At 43.5% G+C, this 15,734-nt stretch overlaps 1 protein-coding gene across 1 annotated transcript in view; it reads right to left on the reverse strand.

The window, feature by feature from the left end:
- The window catches only part of RBBP4 (RB binding protein 4, chromatin remodeling factor), a 110,841-nt gene that overhangs the window by 33,856 nt on the left and 61,251 nt on the right, over window positions 1–15,734 (reverse strand). The window contains exons 4-5 of the mRNA XM_069622461.1: window positions 7,350–7,523; window positions 6,648–6,763 (exon numbers count right to left, since the gene is read on the reverse strand). Coding sequence (XP_069478562.1) covers window positions 6,648–6,763; window positions 7,350–7,523 — 290 coding nt within the window. The remainder of the gene's footprint in view (window positions 1–6,647; window positions 6,764–7,349; window positions 7,524–15,734) is intronic.

Raw genomic sequence — 15,734 nt, forward strand, 5'->3', positions numbered from 1 at the left:
CGGCTGAGGTTGAACATGGTGATCATGCGGGGTTGGTCACCTCCCTTCCGCAATTTACTAATGTAATTTGTACCATTGAAGATGTTTCATCTCCTGCACTGCCCACTACTAGCCCTGTAAATGACATTGTTGGATCTCTCGCCCGTTGATAAGGATGAGTCCCCATCTACCGCGCTCCAGCCTGAACATATTCTAGGCTCGCGAGGCAAGAGACCAGTGAAACAAATAACAGAAAAACCATATCAAAAAACAAAGAATCAGCCGGCTCGAAGAGGTCATAAAACACCTTGAATGCTTTTTTTAAAGCGATTGGAGGTTCGCTTCCAAAGGGGGTGTCTGATAGTACTCTGAGCACAACTATTACTAATCCTTCTCCTACAGGGTGCACTGCGCCCATAAAATCTATCCCTTGTTTACCAGTTGCCACTAAAGAGGTTGCCCCCATAAAGCTTCTTCCAGCTCAGTTGCCTTTATCCTCATATGCTCCGTTGGACGAGTTGGTTGCATCTCTAATGTCTTTGGAGCAAGGAACAGCTCGAAACATTTGGTAAGGATTTGATTAAAAAAAGTGTTTTGTTTGGTTCTGCTATCAACTAACCGCCTTATCCACCGTAGCGCAGAATCAAGGGGTGACAAATCAATTAAAAGTTTTCTGATGCACCCATCTGTAATGGACTCCCGGTTCCTCCCTTTCCAGGGAATCTTAACTCTCTACTGAGGTCCGTAGTTTTACCAGTAACGATCAGTATATTTTTGAGTCTCAAAGGCCAATTGCTAAAGAAGCGCATTCCCAACACATGAACTTGGAGCCACATAGAATGACCAGTCTTTCCACTCCTCAACTTAGTCGAACTCCACACTATTCATCACAGATTACAAAAAAATCTTCCCTTTTTCCTTTTATTTTAAGGGGTCGAGAAGGGCCCTATCCTTCGTATGACCTCGAACAAGTGTTTTGAACATCTTCAGAGATGTTGGGGAGTTACAAGAAGTACGAATGACATAGAACAAATTGAATGTATTTCTGCAACTTCGACATCTATCATTCGGTTATGGATTCCATCAGGCATTGTTGCTAATACCTTACGGCAAGCTGAAATGTCCTTTTGAGATGTGGTTCCTATTGGCTCAGGATCCGAATTTTATACTAAATCAAAAGGAACCCATTGCAAAATCGAACATTTATGGAAGTATTCAGTCTGTTAGATCTAACAATGACAGAACACAAGGAGCTTCTTTTGGTACACAGAATTAACCATTAACGACTAAAAATGGAAACATCCTAAGAATTGGCAGTTGGAATACAAGGGGGCACAGCCACTTGCAGGCCTCTTAAGAATATGCCAGTTGTTAATCATATTCTGACCTTAAAGGAAACTTGGCTCTTGGTTCCTCCTGTGTGGGATGGATATGATATTACTCTTTTGCCTGCATTACACACTACAGAGGTAGACCCTCCTCAGGACTACTCGTTGCTGTTAATCAAAAAGCAGGCTTTCGTGTTCCACCATGGGCTACTTTTAGGAGTCATCTGCAATTGGTCAAGGTTGATACGAATACATTATTTCTTGCTGTCTTGAATGTGTATAGAAATCCTGTCGCCTGTTTAGATGAGGATTTCTATATTGGTCTTACATCGATGTTGGACGTTGTAAATATTGCGGCATCCACCAGTTATACCATCATTCTGGGGGATTTAAATTTGGATTGTTCAACCTCTAATCCATATTTGAAGGAGGTTCTCTGTTGGTTACACCTTATGAAGGAACAGAATTTTGTTATGGTCAATGGAGCCATTAGGGTTGATATTCCTGCCCAAACAACTTGGTATCGTAATAATAGTATAAGTACCATTGATTATATTTTTGTTGACCAGAACTTATTTAGAATAACCCAGGAGCTCCTAATCATTGTGTACCCTGGCAGGGACCATAAATTGTTATCTCTTCCCATCTCTTGGCAATTACCAAAAACAAAAGCTCCCTTATCAATCAAGGGGGTTGGGATTAATACTGCTAGAACCAGATTGAAATGGACAGATGCTAGAGTCTGCGTTTGAGAAGTTGATAAAGTCTGACTTACCTAATGTGGGCGTTCAATACACTGACATTCTCGCTCCCTTTGCTCTTACGATCACTATTCCAAGAAATAATCAGATAAAGCATTGTCATACCTATGACCAATTGGTCAAAGATCGAAAGACAGAGTTTAGACTAATCAAACGACGCATTCTAGCATCGGATACCAATGATCACTGGCAATTAGAAAATGCAAAAACTTGCTATAAGAACTGGTTAAAGGATCACAAATCGTTGATGTTCCAGAAAGACAGTGAAGCAATGGCCAAAGCATAAGCAAAAGCAAATAAGAATTCTGCACAAATGTATCTGCTTGGAAATTTAGGGACGCAGATGCCCAATTAAATTCACTTAGTGAACAGCAGTGGGTTGAGTACTATCAAGAACTTTATGCTGACCCTAAATTTGACCATGAATCATTTCTTATTACTCAGACAACTCAATGGCAGTTGGAGTTTTCCATCACGGACATAGAAGAAATGATCATAAAAGCAAGCACTTCAAGGGCCGCTGGTCCGGATGGTATTTCCAATGCCGTGCTTAAAGCGAATTGGGTGGAATGAGCTTGCATCCTATATTGTATATTCCAAGCAGTTGTCCATTCCCGCTCTATCCCATCATCCTGGAAATCGTCAATTATCATCCCGATTTTCAAAAAGGGCGACAGATGCAAGCCACATAATTATCGCCCAATTGCACTGTTAGATTCCCCTGGAAAGATTTTTTCTAAACTCATCTTAAATTAATTCAATAAATGGACCCTATTGAATTCTTTTAGAGATCCTTTTCAGACTGGGTTTATTGCGGGGATGGGCACACAGATTAACCTGCTGGCATTGAATTCCATCAAAACTTTGTGCCAACACTCGAAACAAGCTCTATTTCTGGCATTCATTGACTTACAGTCTGCATTTGACTCTATTTCTAGAGTTCGGTTATTTGGCAAGTTGAAACAAGATCACGGTCCACAAACACTTTTTGAAATCATCCTTGCCTTCCACTCTGAGACCTCCATTTATATTCGTCTCTCGCTGGATGGGGTCTTGTCAGCAGCCATACCGACTGCTCGTGGGTTAAAGCAAGATTGCCTACTGGCTTCCTCGATATTTAACTATTGCTCTCATGACACGGCCCTAATTCTCCAAAAATAAATAATCAACAAGTCAAAAGTCTAATGTATGCAGATGATATCGTTTTAATGTCTAAAACCCAAATTGGCCTACAAAAACTCTTATTAGCATTTAACTCTTATATTGTGCACAAGGACTTGAAGATTAACACCAATAAAACCCAAATACTGGTGTACTCTCCTAAAAGGAAAGCCAAGTCGTTTTTGTGGAACATTAGCCAAACTAATCTTATGGTTGTTCCTCAATATATATATTTGGGGATGACCTTTGAATTCAACAAGCAATCAAAGGCACATTTGGAAAGAGCTGATAAGAAAGTTGAAACAGCCATCTCGCAAACCAGATTAATTATGGCCAAATATGGGAAATTTTCAGTAAAACCAGCCCTTACCTACTGGAACCAAAAGGCTGTCCCGGGTTTGCTATATGGTCTGGAAACATTACCAATTAACTTCAGATTCAACAAATGGGAAAGTACATTTTGGAAAAACATCTTACAATTACCAGCCTCTATACCCGTCGCTTGGATTCGCTATGAGTTGGGTTTAATATCATTGGAAGCCTTGTACACTTGGCACCTTTGTGCCTTGTTCAGGAAATGTCTAACATCCTCTAAACATAATACTCTCTTAAAAGAGCTCACTGTACATATGTTTAACACTACAAACTTTTTTTGTGTCATGGATTAATACGGTCTATTCTGCTCTTGGCGTGGCAAATATTTCCATTGACACTCATTAATAATCCTGACAAAGCAAAAAAACAGATTTACACTAATGATTGGATTAAAACATGCAGGTCATGTTAAACTTATGTAGATGGAGATGTCAACCGATATCCCCCGAAAAAATGCGAACGCTCCCATTGTATCTTATCAGAGCTCCTGCAGTAAAAATTTATTCTGCAATATTGCGACTATGATTTAATATCTGGCCGACCAAAGCAATATTGAGGAAACGTAAGTTCATCTTAGAGTCAGAAAACTTTTGTCGCTTTTGTAACTTAATTACCATTCCTGAGACATTACAGCACCTAATTACCCAATGACCGGCTTTAACATCGTTAAGATCTAAGCAATTTGGAAGACATTGCCGGTACTTGGGTTATTTGGATTCTGAACAATGCTGGTTGATAATCTTGAATTCCTCCTACTTACCGATTCAAATAGCAACTGTTAATTTCCTCGAAAGTTTGAATTTGGATAATGAGCCTGTGGTGATTAAATAAACCAATGTTACTCTACTTTTTCCATGGTACAATAAAACCTAGAGGTTAGGACTAGTGAGCTAAGGACGGCAGCTAGCAATTATATTTGAATCAGGTTTTATGGGTTGGTTGATTTGTTAATTTGTAGTACGTTTAACTTGTTAAGAAGTATTTTTTATTTGTCTATTCTGGTAAGATGTATGTTTTTATTAAGCAATGCTTGAAAAAAATGTTGCCACACATTGATAACATCACTCTGTGCAATGATAGGAGTGCCGCAGGGTCTGCAATGTAATGCTCTGCCTCTCTGATTAGATTGTAGCTGCTAACCACATAACATTGAACTGTGGAATGATAAGTGTCTATTTCTTATTTCAATGTGTGATAATATTTGCTTGTTATTTTTGTAATGTTTGATACATGAATTTTGAAAGGTTGATTTATTTCAACCAATTCAATAAAAAAAAATTTAAAAAAATTGGAAAATGTGATGGCTCCTCTGGGTGACCACTAAGTTTAAGAGAAGAAAAAAAAAGAAAAAATAGTTCTATTGAAATTTCAGCCGATGTTGGAAACGGACTGCGGATCCAATCGAAGTAGTTCGCAAAATAATGTGCACATTTTTCCTGATCCACAAGCAAATGTTTCTCAGCCACTTGTAAAAGCTTACATTTGTGGTTTTGTTCAACATCGTTCGAGCATCTCGATTGATGAACGCCTTACTTCCTCATGCCAGAACTAACTTATTTTAAATGCATTTCATTTGCCCAAACAGTTGAATGGGGTTTTCTTTGGGATCTCGATCTTACAGGTTAAGCCAAGAAAGATCTACCATATAAGCAAACTCAGCTAACAGACTACTAAACGCTTTAAATAAGATATATTTCAGTTCAAGAAACTCCAAAACCCAAGTACTCTTGCTGAAAGGTTTCCTCGAACAGCCAATGCAGTAAAGTGTGCAGTAGAACTTTTGCACAGTTCAATTGCTTCACAAACCACTAAATATAAGAATTCAAAGCTTTTGATTAAGTTAACAATTTTGATTCATTTAATCAATTCAGAGTTCCTCTGGAAAATGCTTGGCTCTAAGCACTTCACAGCCAGCAAAAGCAGAGCCTTCACATTGGATTTTGTTTTTTGATGTTGAAGATGAAAATCTTGATATTCGAGACAGCACAGCAGTCCTGGTGCGCACACTTTTGCAGTTTTCCCATTAAGTTGCTCAATTTGCTTGAACGCATTTGTAACAGTAATTTCTTCGTTAGTTGTGCACTCGGATAATCCTTTGCAATTCTTTTTGGGGACCACATATAAATGCATAATAGCAGTTAACTCGACTTGGTTTGCCGTTTATGTGGCTTTGTAAAGAAACCTTGAATGGGCCGCGACACAGTAGCACTGATTTCCATCACTGGTAATGGAGAGGGCAAATTAGAAAGGCATGGGAGGGCAAGAAGGCATCAGGACATGTTGGGTATCCCTTTAAGTTGCAGGTGGCGTTTGAGGGCTGGCTTGAATGCATATGCTAGCCATATTTTTAATGGCTGGGTAGGGAGGTCTGGGGAGTGGAAAGATTGAGAAAAGGGTGCTATAAAGAAGGGTGCTTAACAGTGGCAGGAGCTGAGCGTGCACAGGTGGAAGGGGCAAGTCTAAACAGATTAAGGCTAGTAGAAATGTGAAAAGGGTTGGTTGTGCATAGAGAGCCAACTAGTGTGGCTGATGATTTTGGCAGAGGACTTGGGGAAATTGCAAAGGCTGTGATTCGAGCATGTGAGAATTGCATCAATCGGACAAAGGAGTACAGAGCGGAACCCAACAGCATGCTGCATCAGCAGTCCATCCGGGTGAATACCAGGAGGATGGGGTGGGTGGGGGTGGAGACCTGATGGTTATGTGGTTGGTCCTAGCAGGGGTAGTAGTAGACTTGAGTAAGTGGTGGAGTTTTACTTTACTGTCCAAGAGGATACCAAGCTTGTGAGCTTGGAGGAGGGAGGACAACGAGACAGCTGGAGGTCTGCGTTCAGGGGTGAGAGGGCAGGAAAGGAGAAGGTGTGCAAATCCTCAAACAAGACATTGCAAAAGAGAAAGCAAGATGTTAGCTGAGGGGGAAGACCACCACCTTGGGACATCCACACTGGGATAGGGGTGGGATCAGAGTCCATATTCCAGGAGACAGAAGGCTTGATCGTAGGCATGATACAAGCTTAGCTCTTAAGAGCCATAGAGCACTCACGTGATCATCGGATGCACTCAGTAAGTGCCCGCTGAGGTTGGGGTTCCAGGACAAGCCATAGCCCTCCTTCTGGTGCCCACGGAGCCGCAGGTCAGGGTTACACTCTCCCGATGGGTCTAAGAGGAAGTGTGACATAGTACATGTAGCTTCAAGTGTTTAACAAGGAATATCAAACAGACGTCACAATCAAACAGAGAATAGCAACAGAAACCAACCAAAAGCTTGCATCCATCATTTAATCATGTCCAACTGACAGATCAAGATCAGATGCCACCCACTGCTCCGGTCCTGCACCCCAAACATGGCAAATAGAATTGTTCTAGGAGTGTTATCCAGAACGCAGATGCCCTAGTCCATCACTGGAGCACTGTAGCCTGCTCTGCAAAGTCAAGAACAAATGCTACTCTAGAGGTGGGATTCAGCAACCCTTGGTTCCACAGATGTTTTTAGAGTATGATGCCCAGGATACCTGACCAATGTCTAGGGTTGCAGGAGTTGTAGTCCAACGCGCATGGAGAAAAAACATTGCAGATCTCTGCTCTAGAGCAAGCCTCTAAAATGAACATAAGGATGGTTCCCTTCAACCACTGACCTCCCTGCTGAAGCTGTGTGAAATGTACTGATCCCCGGTGAAGCAGCCACGCGCCTGGGGAGACTACTAGCTTCATTCATTCATTCATGCAGTCAGTCACGCTCAGTTACCTGGCTTGGAAGGGTGCTTGGTATAGTCGAACACAAGGACGTCGCTGGATGGGGTCTTCGTGGCGATAATGCAGGGGTTCTGAGGCATATACCTTGCCCGGTTCACTTCTCCTTCATGGTTTATCTTAATTTCAATTTCAATCTTACCGCTCACTGAACCAAATCCACCAAATTCTGAGACGCAAGAGAAACAATGTTAGGAGGACAAGGGCCTAGGAACCTGAACCAACCCTCTGGAAGCACCCAGTAAAGGCTGTGTGCTTTTTTTATTGAGTCCTAATAATGTATTGCGCTATTTGCATGATTGTTTATCCATGGTTATGCTAGTTCATTCACTGTAAGGGTGCATTTTGCCATTGTGTGTTTCTATGGAATCTTCATATTCTGAAATAAATCTGAACTGTATATGCCATGAAAGCCACACTATTCACTGTAAGACTTGAATTTAAAATCTGTACAGAAACTAAAATCACGTGAGGATCCTCTATTGATAAAGTGTCATCAATAGAGGATCCTGAAATGTAGTATTGGGAAAGCTTGAAAAGTGTAACAGAAACCTGCTAAGAGCGCGTACACCAAGATACCAATCACATCAAGCTTCATGAAGTAATTGATGACTGACTGACTGACTGACTGAATGAGGGTTGGCTATATATCGCTGGCAGGCAGGGGAAGTTTCAAACATGGGAACAAGTATTGTTGAATAGTGTACTAGATACCCATGGAGACCTAGTAAATGGTTGCATTTCCCACTCGACCCCAGAAACCAACAGTGTCTGAAAAGGCAGGAAGAGAGGGAGGAGTCCAAATCACTGCCGCTCCATCTTTCACCTTGCCCCAAAGGAGGCCAGTCTCAATGTGGGGTTGGGAGGGGGGCTGTCCTGATTTGACAGCCAGACTGCCCCTTTCTGTAAAATACAGGGAGAGATTGCAGAAGTTGTGCTGTAGTTCCTGTTAAATACTCCGAACCTGGAAGCTGCTGACCAATTGACCACTGGAGCAGAAACAGAAAAACAACGGCTGTAGCAATTGCCATTGACCGGAGAGCCTGCGGTGTAAGCAGAGCCTGCTATAACCTTTCCTTCCTTCCAATCGACCTGGCGGTCCCAAAAACAACAACCCCGTCCCAGAGCCTATTGAAATCCACTAGACTCAAGACCTGCATTTTGAGCCATCCCCACCTCATGCTGCGACCTTGCAGGGCTGCAATACCATATTGCAATATATGCCCATTGTAGAAATTGGTCTTATGACCAGGTTGGGGTCCAATGCAATATTTGGAGCTGCACCAGGAGCCTTATTGAAACAAGGTTTGGAAATAACGGCAGATCCTTTATATGATATTGCGATGGAGGGTGAAAAAGTGGTTTCTCATTTGGGTCTGAATAGGTCTACATCCTCAATGTACGCAACTGATTTCGATTTTAAAAACACAGAAAAGGGTTACCACTATTGCAAAAGCCCCTGGATAAGAAACATATTTGGTCCCTAGTACCAGAGATAATTTCCCAGGTCTTCCACAAGGAGATAAAACTGATGGGATGGTACATGCGGGGCTCCAGCTCATTTAAAAATATGTCAACCAGAGAGGCGATTTTTAATCATCACAATATAATTGCCTGCAGGAAACATGGCAGTTTTCCACTTTTGATGTAGATGGGTTCACCATTATGGACCAAATGGCACAAGGCCAAGGAATTGGGAGACCTGCTGGGGGTTTATTAATCGCAACTAGAAATTCTATTTTCTCCCCAGTTGAAATGGTTAGTAATCAGATTCCAGGGATCTTGGCTGTAAAAGTAAATTTGAGGAATCACAGCAGGACCCTGGACTGGGGAATAATTAACATATATAGCAACCCCGCAGGTTCTAACCTCGCAGATAGTTGTTGGCAGAAGTTGTGAGCCATATTGAGATGGCACATGGGCTTGTGAGTATAATCCGAATAGGTGATCGAAATTCCCAATGTATTAAAATGTTGGCGATTGATGGTCAATCTCGTGAACCTACACTAAATGGTAATCATTGCCACTCTTTCCTAAGTGAAACGTGTGCATGGTTAATGGGAACATCAAAGCTGACATTCCTCTAGCTACGACCTGTCTTGAGGGTTGCAACGTTCAATAATTGATTACTTATTTCTATCCAAAGATTTGTTTGATAGATTTTGTTTCCAGGTCAAGGCAAAGGGGTCATGTGATCACGACATGCTTGTAGGGCTGTTCTCTGTTCCATCGACAGAATCAGTAATGATTTATCCTGTTAATGTACTTGTCAACAATAGTAGAAATAGGTTTGTAAAATTTACTCGAGGGGGATCCAGGCTGAATAAAGGCCTGTCAAGAATTGTAGCAACCTGTGAGGAAATGGAGCATAAGACATCCTGTAATCCCCTTGCTTTTGTTGAATTCCTGTGGGCATTTAACTCACCAAGTCCGTTGGGCGGGTTAGTCGAATCTAAACATTTACATATATTGGATGAGGAAACGCATCAAAAGGAAGATAGAGTATAGGAGAGATGTCAGGAGTTTAACAAATCCCTTAGCATAGGTCGAAAATTAGAGAATTTTCGTTCGAGTATAGAAATTGGTCTAAAACGCACAGGTATCTTCAATTACAGAAGGATGGAGAAGAGATGCTTAGGGTGATTGCTAAGACCAACTCTAGGAACTGCTGGTCACTCGAGTGCAAAGGGAAACTGCTCGTCAGAGTAATGTTATTCAGGAGACAGTGGGGCAGGACCATTTCTCTTCACAATCTGCCACTGGTTTAGCAAGACATTCAAGTGAAGTTATGATGAAATTGAATATCACACGGCAATCCGTACAGGAACTCGGAAATCATCTGCATCGCGTACGACAGGACCGAATGGCCTTTCCAATCAGATACTAAAATCGGACGCTCCTTGTAGTTGCACATACTGTTCCATCTGTTCAATGAGGTTGTCAGGTTGAGCTCCATACCAGAGCCGTGGCGGGGTGCAATAGTTATCCCCATTTCCAAGAAGGGCGATCAGGGGGATCCCAAAAATGTCCGCCCAATTTCTCTTTTTGACACAGATGGTAAAATGTTTACAGGAATGGTGCTGATGGAATTGGAACTTGGCCAAACAAGAATGGAATCCTCAAACAGGATTCAGATGAGGTTTGTCTACTTCTCTTAATGGATTGATTCATTTCGAGTACAGTTTCTAATAGTTCTTTTGGGAAGGGTGGTTCCCCTCAATATGAGGAAATCGATCTTTCCAAGGCCTTTGATTTAATAAACAGAAGCCACTTGGGGTTGAAGCTTATGTGGGGCCTAGCGGCATCATTACTAGTAATAGTCGAGCTCCACCAGCGCTCTCTATTACAGGTGCAGCTGGACCTTCGGGGTACTTGGCCTGCATCGATTCCTATTGACAGGGTGGTGAGGCTCCCCTCCTCTTTAACCTATATTTTACAGACATTGCAGAGCTTGGGTGACACTGGTTTGACTAGGTAGCCTATGCAGATGATATTCTCTTGCACGATTACACCCCAGTGGGACTCCAGCGTTTGCAGAGTGCCATGGAAGAGTATGCACGGTATAATCATCTCAAGGTAAACCGCCTAGAGTAGTGGGTTTTTAAACGTCTGCTAAAGAGTCCCTTCTTTCAGCTGGAGGCTCTGTGGGGAGGTAATTCCGCTGGTTAAGGAAGTACAGTATCTGGGCTGCACAGTGAAATCTTTCCCATCACAGGAACATGCGAGGTCAATAATGCATGGCAAATTGATTCAATTGGGTTGTCAAATGAAGAAATTAAAACCCGCTTTCTGCAGATTCTCCTGGGTGCCCCGGATTAAGTTTTATATTGGTAAGGTTATTCTCCCCCCCCCCTTAATTATGGCCTAGATATAAATCCATTAGTAAAAAAGCTGGCCTGGATGGAGGCTAAACTTCGGAAGTTTGCCCTTAATCTTCTGTTGAGCCTGCCCATAGGTTAAGGTACAAGTTGGGGCTTCAATCTTCACGCTCCTATGTAGACTTTAAACATAATGCGGGGGTTTGCTGAGGTGTCCCTCGCAGGTTCCATGCGTTGATATCGCCGCAGAAATATAGCAATATTTTTGTATGGCAATATTTTTGCAGGGATATTAACACATGGAACCCAACAGAGGAGAAACACCAGAGTGACACGTTTGGCTTTGCATCGGCAATGGTAGATGGCGTCTTATATGAGACTGAGGGCGTGGCACCGACTTATGCTGATACGAACTGCTCCTACCCAATTAATGCAAATCCTGCATTACTGCACTTAAGCAGACACCCGGTGCAACATAAAACAGCGGAGCCATCGCAGTGGTATGGTATGGGCGCGGCCTTTGTGCTGCTCTGAAGCCTACATTGGATTGCGACTTGAGGTACTTGAACACTTCACTACAGAGAAAAGCACAGGCTACCGTGAGCACTACAGCCCACCCAGACTTTTGGCGTGTTTGCGATATTGGATCCGGGAAGGCCCACAAACATTGGTTATTGCTGCACACCCAGAAGGGACGTATAGGCAGAGTGGTATGCAGGGTGACTGCCCACAATTAGAGCTTGTTGATATAGAGGCGGCCCCATTAGGGGATGCGAGGCCCTAGGCTCACAGAAATAACTAGAGGTGCACCCTTTTCATCAACAAGGGACAGAGGGCACGACCACCTGATCCAGGGTGTCAACAACGGATTAGAAGCAGCACCCACACGTGTCCATTCGTTTGTCTGTTGGGGGAGCCCTGATACTAGGACAGTGCAGACGGAGAGGTGGAGTGCACAGACACCTTGGTCAACCGCAAGTTGATGAGCTGTCAACAGTGCTAGAGGATCCCTCCCGTGCTCAAGGCCTCCACTGCTAGGGAGAAGGTGTACAATATTACCCAAGAACAGTTTGGCGTGATACTAGCAAATACTGCCACGGTTAGAGGCTGGTCACCGCAATTGAGGCAGGCATGCTCTTTATTCAGAGCCCCCTAATGAAGGTCACGTACAGCCAGTATCACATTATGGTCACATAAGGAGGAGTCTCTAGCGAACTTACAGGTGGATTGGTTTTGGATTTTGATCAAAAACGTTGGGATAATTTGGACCCAGAATCAATACGGGACTAGACCCCAGAAAGCACCCATCATGCATATGGGACTATCCTAGGTAGTTATAGTACCTCGCTAGAAAAGAAGCCGCCACTAGGACTTATTGAACTGACAAAAAGGAAAAGAGGCCCTAAAGTTTGAAAAAGTTGAAACAAGTGATAACTTCTTGGAATTCGATCCTGGTGTCGGCTCGGAATGCCCAGATAATCACTCAAAATACCAACTGACCAAGGACCAATTCCAATGAACACAGACTGACGCACATACCTCACAGTATTGCGCTAAAGATGACAGCCCAAATGCCGGCTACCCACACTCTGTACAGCGCTCTACTGCCCTCGAGCTAGGTCTGCGCTTTAAACAATAAAACATCACAAATACAGCCCATGGTAGAGCAGGATTTACACATACCATTCACTTTTGAGCAGCTACTGTACTTTGTGCTCGCCTGCACGGCTCAAGCTTAATAACACAGTAAAGTTCCAAGCATACCCAACACCCCGACCAAGGATAGCCACAGTTGGGAAATGCGCACACATACCCACCCACCCTGTAGGCAACCCACCCACCCTGTAGGCTGACTTACGGGAGTAGATGTTTCTGCATAGCAATGTCCTAGTTCAGATACCTTTATTGGGCCATCGAAAATAGTATGCCAAGATGGTAAAATGTATAAGCTTTTGAAGTCCCAGAGATATTCAGACTGTGGTCCCACAACAAAATAATAAAAACATAACAGTGCTGGACGTAGCTTTTGCAAGAGAATGTTTCATTTCAAACTCCACTGGCTTCAGGAGAAAATATGCCATCGTAGAGGAATACATTTCAGACAAGAAACTAACACATAGTTGCATTGCACCCTCTGGAAAGCAATTCTCAACTTCCAGTGACAACATTTTTAAAAATGTGTTGGGTTTCAGGGATACCACAAAACTGTTCAAGATACAAGCAACCTGTCCTTCCAATATTAAGCAAGAGAAAAGGTAGGTGGGATAGTGGCTCAGAACCATAATAGGCACCAACTCACTCAATCATCTGGTAGCGGTGACAGCCACAGACGAGCGTTGGTACTCTCCAAAAGTGGCTCAAAAGCCTTATAGTTCAAAACCCCCAAGGACCAGTGGAAATCCCAAGGGGGCGGTGGAGATTTCAGTCGGGCGTGATAAAAGATGAAATAGGCAACCCACATAGGATTCTACCACTGAAACAATGCCCAAAGATTTCAACAACAAAAAAAAGCCTAAGTCGCAGCAAACAGAGCCACAGGCTGAAATCAACCAACCAGTTGTCAAACCATTGGACAAGATCTTAACGGATCAGATTACAGAGACTGGCGATACAAAGAAGGCAGCCCTACAGATAAGGGAGTGGTGGACATGTGGAGAGTAAAATCGGCCCTTTTACTCCCTGGAAATAGGCAGATACTCCCAAAAATAAAAATGGGGAGTCAAAATTTTCAATAAAAATAGCTCTCACCCATAAAGCTCAATGGATGTTTGGACCAGTAGTGCACTAGCACCATACCATACCATAGGAAGAAACTACTTTCATAACTGCCCGGTGAGAAGAAGTAAACCAGTATATAGTTAGGTGCAAAGAGGATTCCAAAAACATTTTCCAGTAAACAATTTTACCAGCTTATAAAACTCCCTTTGGAAATTGGACTTTTTTTACTCCCTAAAAATCATTTTACTCTCAACTTTAAAAAATAGGGAGTAGAATACTCAACTTCCTAATCTTGGCTTCACTGAATTAAGCCATCATGTCACAAAGGATGTCCAGGCCTGGTAACAGATCTTATGGGTGGAATGGCCCTTGATTTTGGGACTCAAAGTAACATGCCGTTTCCAGGCCATGAGGTGCAACCTGCACAAGGCTGCTGCTGGAGCAAGGATGGGCCATCCGAAGGGGAATTGCAATTCCTGGGTTATCAACAGACTGAACGGAGGGGAACCAGGCCTCAAAGTTTGCACTCACGAATAGCCATTGAGACTAAGAAGTGGCACGCTGTATGAACGTGCAGAGTAAAGATGGCGAGTGACTTTATATGCCTTGTACCTTACAACTTGAATTATTTAACCAAGGGGACCCAGCCACTGAGGCTGCTTGGGACAAATCCAGAGTAAAGCAATGCCTCTGTGCAGGTTAAGCAAGCGCAGCGGTTTAGGCATGGATAAGTAGGGTGAGATGTATACACAAACAACACTTTCTACTCTGGTCATTCTGCAACGGCAAATCTATACAATGCTATGTGGTATCACACATTATATGGCAGTCATATTAGAGCATACAAATCTTTCAGTAAGGTCCATCACCATAGACAATAAGGAAGGAAGGCAGGTAAAGGTTAAACAATGGCAGAATGCTTTCTTTGGATATAGATACCCAATTCTGAAGGAGGATCCCACAGCAACCCCCTCCCCCACCTGGGCAAGCTGTAATAAAAGAATTAACAAGCCCAGTCCTGAATGCTTAATAAGCCTTGCTCCTTGGTTAAAAAGTTTAACCACCCCAATGTACCTGTAGTGGTAGAGTTTCATCGACTGTGTTCTTCGAGGAATGACTCCCTTTAAAGCAGGAGCCACTGGGCATTGAGATACTGCTAGAAAAGAATACTTGCAGTGATGCTGCAGCTTCGACCTTTGCGGTGCTCTTGGAGGCTCGATCGTGGAAGTCCTGGTAAATTGAGGCGTCCAGTAAACCGCGATGCAAAACGTTCAGTGCCGCAAAGGACTCAGTGATGGATGGAGGCTCAGAAGCGGGTGTCGGGAGTTACTTCGGTGGACCTCTGGCCTGCAGCTGCAACACTTACCTCGGGATAGCTTCAGCGGTCAGGACTGGACCACAGGCTGGACCTCGGATCTTCACGCCCATCAGTGTCCTTGGGACGTCTATCGGCTTCTGGTGGCGGGAAGCGCACCAGCAGATTTTCCTGGGTAGCCAGCGACCGACTTTCTCCGGCGGGACAAAGTGGTCGATGGTGATGGCAAGGGAGCCCCCTGTCAAGGCAAATTGGAACTTTCGACCCCAGGTGTCTAGCAGCACGGCGTCAAGGTGTCCCAGCTTCTGGGCAACACAATTAGACTTGGCGTCCAGCGGTCACGGAAATCTTCCGAACCCCAGTCGATGCCAATGGACTTCGGGCGATCCACTATGTCCAGGCACTCTTCAGGATTCTCGGCGGACCCATTCTGCAAACATCAGACTCACAGAACTGGCTTCTAGGGTGCCTCGAACAGCAGTTTCTGCATGATGGTCCTCCTTGGCTCGGGTAGAGACAGGTCCTCTCT

The sequence above is a fragment of the Ambystoma mexicanum genome, chromosome 11, assembly GCF_040938575.1.
Source record: "Ambystoma mexicanum isolate Mex_15411 chromosome 11, UKY_AmexF1_1, whole genome shotgun sequence".
Taxonomy (NCBI): domain Eukaryota; kingdom Metazoa; phylum Chordata; class Amphibia; order Caudata; family Ambystomatidae; genus Ambystoma; species Ambystoma mexicanum.